Below are 8109 nucleotides of genomic sequence, written 5' to 3'. Positions count from 1 at the left end.
AGTTAGTATATTATTTAAAATTTAAATTATTTATATATAATATAAGTTAAATAATTTATTGAATCTAGACTTTATTTTTTTAAAATCTAATGATTGAGATTAATTGATTAGATCTAACGATTAATATTTAATCAAAGAAGATACAACGATCATTAAAATAAGAAATAATATATATTAAGTAAGGGTATAATGGTCATTTTTTAAAAAAATGAACACCGTTAGTTGGATTTAACGGAGAGGGGACGATTGAGCTGAAGTTTTACAAAACAACGGAGAGGGGACGATTGAGCTGTAATTTTACAAAACATAGAGGAGCTTTTAGCCTATTCTCATAACAGGAGGGTTTTTTTTGCAAATTTTTAAAACATAGGGGATTTTTATGCATTTTGTCCGAAATTATATCTAGTATCTCTTATGTTTTTATTTTATTTTAAAAAAATAAATTTATTTAGTATAAATTATGATCAAAACCTATTTTCATCTTAATTAAAAAAGATGAAAAAAATTTAATAGATTTAAAGCTTCTTTTTTGGTAGATCAATTACGAAATATTTTTTTAGAATGCCCAATATCTGTTTTACATTTTCTAGGGGAAAATATTCAATTTTCATAAGATTTCCTTGATGTTATAGATCCTGGAAGACAGCTCGAATTGGTCAATAAAAATCAATATCAATGCTATTTTGTACAAAAATAGAGGATTTGAGAAAGAATCATATTTTTTGTTCCAAATTTTCCTCCAAAATGGTTATATCATATGTCCACTACTTGAGCATAATCATATTTATTACTTTTTTTAAGTTATCAATTGATTTTGTTAATTCATAATTATTGTGTGGTTAGTTACTAATTTATTTTTGTATTAATAATTATCCAACTTATATAATGATATTGGATGTATAGTACTATTTTAATATGAAGTTGTATATATTCCTAATATTAGATTAATTTAATGTAAATATATTTTTTGTATTTCTATAATTCGTTATTATTATTATTTTTTATTTTATATTAATTATTATTTTTAAAATTATCGAATAGCCAAAGAAAATTAGAAATATATTTTTATTAGATGCAATAATTTGCGCTTTCTGCAATCTAATAATAATTAACAAATATTTTAAAACAATTTTTATATTAATTTTAATGTTAATTATTAAATAAAAAATGTTTTGTTTGTATCACTGAAGCTCAAGTTGAAGCATAAAAAATTTGAGTTCGTCAAGCTCGAGCTTAAATTTTTTACGGAGCTATATTTCTTCTAATATAATATAGTCAAATCAAGCTCGAAAGGACTATTTGCATTGAAAACTCGTATATACACAAAACAAAGAACTGGATTTTATACTGCCAGAGTGTGTATATGTAACTATTTGCAATTTTCTATGAAACTAATACATTCACAATCCAATGAATTGCCTGTAAAATCTGCCAACCTTCTCACAGCAGTCTTTATCTAAAAATGACGAAGCTAAAGTGAGGAATACCGTAAATAGCTGATACGATGGAGACAATGTGCCTCTAAACTAACCAATCTCCTATACGAAGGAGAAGCAGCTGTAAGATTATGAATATAAGACCAACTGACAATGTGAATTCAAATGAAAAGCTATACACAAGAAAAAATTAAGTAGAACAAAAAGGCACAGAAGATTTCAACTCCCTATTATTTGACAGAGAGTGTTGAACAAAACGCGTGCTTGAGACAGCTAAAACCTTCAACTTTCATGCAAAAGACAAACCCTAATTCAAAAGAGACAAAATCATCGTACCAGAGACTACGAACGAATTTATATTAAGATAGTATTTTGCAATAGTTGTTTCTTTATTTTATTTCATATTAGAGAGAAAAAAATGAGATGAAATTTGTTTGATCGGGATTAATTTTTTTTTTAATCATAAGTTTTAAATCATTTCTCTCTCCAATTTATACTTGAGCTTTAATTATGCATAGCATTTATTTATTTATTAACAATAATTCTTTTAATTTATTATAAATTTTATTTTACGAAATCAACTATATGTATAAAAACTTGGCATTTTGGATTCCATAAAAAATTGATTTGGTTATCAATTTATCTATTTTTGAGAGGGGACTTTTTTCTATGGATTTCTCATAACTTGTCCCATTTTCACATGTACAGTGACGATATAAAATTGGAGGTTTTAAAAATTTCGAGAAAACAAGTCCTCAGTCATAAAATTAATAAATAAGTGGGCTATATTATCAAATCAAATTTTTATGGGAATAAACATTTTGCTGAAATTTCAAGACTTAAACGAAGTCATGGATGCAAACAGATGAGTGCTTGAATCAAGAAAGCAAATCTTTTATTGAATCAGAAAAAGAAATCAAAAGTTACAGAACACAGGGTGTGCAATCCCTCTAATATATAAGAGAAGAAAAAACTAACTCCTAACTACTAAGTAGAAAGAGTCAAGGCAACGGATACAATAAAACGTAATAGCCAAGAATACGACTTTATAAGTGGGTAACGTTTTCCTTCTGCAGCTTCTTCTTCCTCCTTTTCTCTGTTCCCTTTCTGCTGCAGACAGCAGCTTATCCTCTCTTCATAATATGCTGCATTGATGCAGACATTTCAAACTTCAGCAGCCCCCTTGCAAGTTGGAATTGTATTCTTAGTGATCAATCCCAACTTGGAATACAAACAGAAGAAAGCATTCCCTGTCAGGATTTTTGTAAATATGTCTGCCACTTGATCTTGGGTAGTTAAATAAGTAGGCTGAATCAGCCCTTCCTTGAACTTGTCCCTTACAACATGACAGTCGATTTCAACATGTTTTCTACGCTCATGAAAAACTAGATTTTCAGTTATATGAAGTGCAGCCTTGTTGTCACAATGGAAAGGAATTGGTGTTTAAACTTGTATCTGTAAATCTCTAAGCAAATTATTCACCCAAACAATCTCACACACAGTTGCTGCCATACTTCTGTACTCTGCCTCGGCTGAGGATCTTGCAACTATGGTCTGTTTCTTAGATTTTCATGATATTGGAGCTGTTCCCATGAAAATGCAGTAACCAGTGGTTGATCTTCTAGTCCTCTTACACGTTGCCCAATCTGCATCAGAAAATGCAGTGAGCTTAAGTTCATTATTGGAGGAAAAGAACAAACCTCATGAATGATCCCTTTCAAATATCTGATCAGATGAACTGCTGCTTGCCAATGCTCCTCACAAGGTTCTTGGACATATTGACTCAACTGTTGTGTGGAAAAGCATATGTCTGGCCGTGTAAATCCAAGATACGGCAGCCTTCCTATGAGTCTCCTGTATCTGCTAGCTTCCTTCAGAGATCTTTCAGGTTCTGGAGAAAACTTCAAACCTGGAGGCAATGGTGTTAACACTGACTTGCCTTCATGCAAGCCAATGTCCCTTATAATGTCCTGAGTATACTTCTTCTATGACACCACTAAGCGCTTTTGTGATCTGCTAAGTTCAAGGCCAAGGAAATATTGTGCCTCCCCAAGGTCCTTGACAGTGAAAAGATTATCCGGGTATCTTTTCACTTCTTCTATTAATCCTTTTGTTGCTACAGCAATGAGGATGTCATCTACATAGATAAGTAAAGCAATAAAATAATTGTTAGTACCATTTGTGAACAGACAGTAATCATATTTTGATTGTTTAAATCCTAAACCCTTTATTTTTTCAGTGAATTCACTGTTCCACTGCCTTGAAGCTTGCTTCAGGCCATATAAAGACTTTTTGAGCCTGCAAACCATTTCTTTTGTTGCCCCATAACCTTCTGGAGGTGTCATGTATATGGTTTCATCCAAGCTCCCATGAAGGAAGGCATTGTTCACATCTAAATGATGTAAATGCCATCCTTTAGCAGCAGCAGCACCAAGAAGTGTTCTTACAGTGATTGTCTTTGCAACAGGAGCAAAACAGTCACTGTAGTCTTCCCCTTCAACCTGATTCAATCCTTTTGCAACCAGTCTTGCTTTGTATCTTTCAACACTTCCATCTGGTTTCAATTTGGTTTTAAAAATCCATTTGCACCCTATTGGTTTCTTTCCTTCTGCTAAAGCACAGAGTTCCCATGTGTTGTTTTTCTCTAGTGCATCAATCTCTTGCTTCATTGCATTTCTCCATTCCAGATGACTCTGAGCTTCTAAGAAACATTTTGGTTCCTGCAGTGGACACACCTTTTCTACAAAGCAGCCTAGGACTTGGTTAGCACAATTATCAGATATACAATCAGAATAGCAATGGCACAGAAAGTCATTCATCCACACAGGTCTATGAGTGGTTCTAGTAGATCTTCTAAGGCTTATATTTTCCTCTTGAGGGGTGACTTCCTGTTCTAGCTGTTGAGTATCCTCATCATGTTCTTCACAACTTATAGTAGGTAGGGGACATGATTATCCTTAGATTTTATGTCTCTAAAAGGAAAACTGTTCTCATGAAATATCACATCCCTAGCAATATGTAATATATTGGTATCTAAGTCCAGAACCTTATCCTTTCTTACCTTGAGCATAACCCAAGAAAACACATTTTAGGGCTCTTGGTTCAAATTTTCTTTTGCTAGGCATAACATTAGTAACAAAGCAAAGACAACCAAAAATCCTTAGGTGTGTGTAATCAGGGGCCTTATTGTGAAGTATTTCATAAGGGCTTTTCCACTTTAAAGTAGGTGTAGGCATCCTATTTATTAAGTAAGTGGAAGTTAGTAGTGATTCAACCCCAAATTTTTTAGGCAGCTTTGCATAAAACATGATGGACCTAGCAACTTGTAATAAGTGTTGGTGCTTTCTTTCCACTATACCATTCTGCTGAGGGCTATATACACAGGTTCTTTGATGCAGCATTCCTCTATTTTGCAGTAAGTCTTGGCGTTGTTTATTAGTGAATTCAGTGTCATTATCACTTCTAATTCTTTTAACCTTGAAATTGTATTGAGTTTCAACCATGTTCAAAAAACTTTCAAGTTTTTGCTGTACTTGGGACTTATGAACCATCATGTAAACCCAAGTGGCCCTACTACAATCATCCACTATAGTGAGCATATAAGTACAATGAGTGATAGAGTGCTGATTGTAAGGGCCCCAAACATCAATATGTATGAGATCAAAAGCAGTGTCAGAATGACTTTTATTAAGCTGAAAAGGAAGCCTGTTTTTGGCAAGAGGACAAATTTCACAACACTTGATAGATTCAGTCCTATCTATTCTAAAGGGTAAATGAGAAATAACACCTTCGCTAGGATGTCCTAATCTGTTGTGCCATAGGTCAACATGTTTATTATTCCTTTTCATGCATTTCAATTCTTCAGAAAGTTGGGCCACATGCTTGTGAGGATCCAGTTGTCTGCAGTTTTGAGCATTTTCTAGTAAGTACAGTCTTCCTTTCTTAAAACCTATGGCAATGACCTTTCTAGTCACAAGGTCCTGCACAAAGCATTGAGAATTGATAAAGACAACATTAATATTTCCAGCTTCACACAAAGCATTAACAGATAAGAGGTTATGTTTGAAATCAGAAATATATAGTACATTTTTTAGTATGTGTATATCTCCTATCTTATCAACTTTATACATGTTACCATCAGGTAATTTGACTGTATTGATGGTGTCAAGCTGTCTCAGATTATGAAACAAGTCTGGATTCATGGACATATGAGCTGAAGGACTACTGTCCATGATCCAGTTTTCATTAGATTCAAGGTTATCTTTATAAAGAAGTGTACCTGCGAAGTTGACAGAGTTATCAGCATACATACTGTTGGAGTAATTCTGGGAAAAGTCTGAATTGTGTAAAGCTCTTCTCACTTCAGCTTTGATCAACTCTGACAGGTTATTTTCAGTTTGAGAAGAGCCTTGTCCATTTTCTTTTCCATTCTCCAGGTGTGCATTGTACATTTTATTGATCACAGGTTTGTTTACACCCTTTCTTTGTTTCATCAAGTCTTCACATCATTCTGGATAACCATTCAGTTCAAAGCACTGCTCTCTTGTGTGGCCTGTTTTCTTGCAATATGTGCAGTACATTTGCTTCTTCTCAGCAGCAGTTCTTTTCTTGATAGGATTCCTGAAGTTGTTCTGTTTTCTTATATAAAAGGTTTGTATTGTCATCGCCTCTTCTGTGTCTAGCTCAAGATGCCTGGCATTCACTTCCCTTTGTTTTTCAACTTGTAGGATCATAGAGTATGCTTTACCTATTGAGGGCAGTGGATCCATCACTAAGATATGATTACAAATGTGATCATAGGCATCGTTTAATCTCATCAGAAATTGTATAAGTTGAGTGTAGTTGGCATTTCAGCGAATTTTGCTCCAGCTCCGCAAGAACATGTTGGCAATGGATCTAAAGTTGCTTGCTCATCCCACAGTTTCCTGAGCTTGGTGTAGTAGGCAGCAAGATTTTTATTTCCTTGAGATAAAGAGCTGACTTCCCTTTGCAGTTGATATAAAAGCGGCCCATTGCTCTCGCCGAATCTTGCTTCTAAGTCAAGCCAAACATTTCTTGCAGAGGTTGTGTACAAGAAAGCCTCAGCAATGTCCTTCGTAATGGAGTTAAGAATCCATGTGATTACCATACAATCTGTTTTCCTCCATTGTACGATTTCATTCTTGTCTTGCTCTGGTTTGGGACAGGTTCCGACTATGAAACCTTCCTTTCCTCTGGCACCAAGGGCAAATCTGATTGATCTGACCCAGGTGAAATAATTGGTTCCATCAGAAGGGGTTGTCACCAAACTTATGGTGGCATGATCACTGTTCTGTAATTTCATGTTTTCTGAAAATTTTTGGGCATCATCATCTTGCTTTCTTGTTTCCATCGGCTTCTTGTCAGCCATGGTTCTTTTCTTTCTTTCTTGAATTGATAGCAGTTATGGATCTTTTCCTGCTCTTGATACCATGCTGAAATTCAGGACTTAAACGAAGTCATGGATGCAAATAGATGAGTGCTTGAATCAAGAAAGCAAATCTTTTATTGAATCAAAAAAAAAATCAAAAGTTACAGAACACAGGGTCTGCAATCCCTCTAATATATAAGAGAAGAAAAAACTAACTCCTAACGACTAAGTAGAAAGAATCAAGGCAATGGATACAATAAAACGTAATAGTCAAGAATGCGACTTTATAAGTGAGTAACGTTTTCCTTCTGCAGCTTCTTCTTCCTCCTTTTCTCTGTTCCCTTTTCTGCTGCAGACAGCAGCTTATCCTCTCTTCATAATCTACTGCATTGATGAGACATTTCAAACTTCAGCACATTTCATACTCCCACAGAAATTGAAATCCTTATATTTACATGATATGGGGATTCTCCTTTATTTTTCACTTAATTTAGCTTCCACCACTCCTTTCTCCTCTTTGCAATATTTTTTTGTCTGCTTTTAAAATAGAAGGGGCTTTTTAACTGAATTTTCAAAATGGGGGTGGGTGGTTGTAGCCTAGAGTTCACTAAGATATTAAAAAAAAATACAAATTACAAAAAAATAAATTAAGAATAATTACACTCCCTTCACCTAAGTTTGGTATAATTATACATAAATTCTTTGTGGTTCGAAAAATTACACCTGATACCTCAAACATCTGCATCCGTCTAATAAATAGATTTTTCTTTTAGTCAAAATTAACTAAATTTATTGATATTAAGTAAAAACTAAATAAAAATTGATATTTACACTCAATTGACTTATTGCTGATCAAATAAATTTATTCTAATTAGATTAGCCTTATAATGGTGAAGATATATCTTCTTACATACATTAACGTATGAAGATGTATAAGGGTAATTTGGACAAAAAAAATTATTTTGACCTATAATAAATTTGTAATGAGCCATTCGAGGATACATATATGAATTTTTATCCGATTTTTATTTTTAGCTAATATCAACAAATTCGATAAATTTTTACTAACAAAGAAACTTATATATTAGATGAAAGCAAACTCAGGATTACTAAATATAATTTTTGAAAGTATAAAAAATTTACGTGTAATTAAATCAAATCTCATAAAAGAGGAGTGTAATTATTATATAAGTGTTGTTGAAGTAAGAGCGATGAACTATTATTAATTGAAATAAATTGATTACAAGAATTCCTATCAGATATCAATATCTCTAACAAAGACCA

General features: G+C 33.2%; 1 protein-coding gene across 1 annotated transcript; it reads right to left on the bottom strand.

Moving 5' to 3' along the window:
* LOC105176642 lies at window positions 6253-6825 on the bottom strand. Its single transcript, XM_011099510.1, has one exon. It carries the CDS (start codon window positions 6823-6825, stop codon window positions 6253-6255), a length of 573 nt encoding a protein of 190 aa, XP_011097812.1.

Source organism: Sesamum indicum, linkage group LG14, assembly GCF_000512975.1.
Source record: "Sesamum indicum cultivar Zhongzhi No. 13 linkage group LG14, S_indicum_v1.0, whole genome shotgun sequence".
Lineage (NCBI taxonomy): Eukaryota > Viridiplantae > Streptophyta > Magnoliopsida > Lamiales > Pedaliaceae > Sesamum > Sesamum indicum.
Note: the sequence above shows the minus strand (reverse complement) of the source record. Positions and strands in the feature narration are given on the sequence as shown.

Coding starts and splice junctions, on each gene's coding strand:
- LOC105176642 (XM_011099510.1), bottom strand. CDS start 6,825: ATGGCTGACAAGAAGCCGATGGAAACAAGAAAGCAAGATGATGATGCC.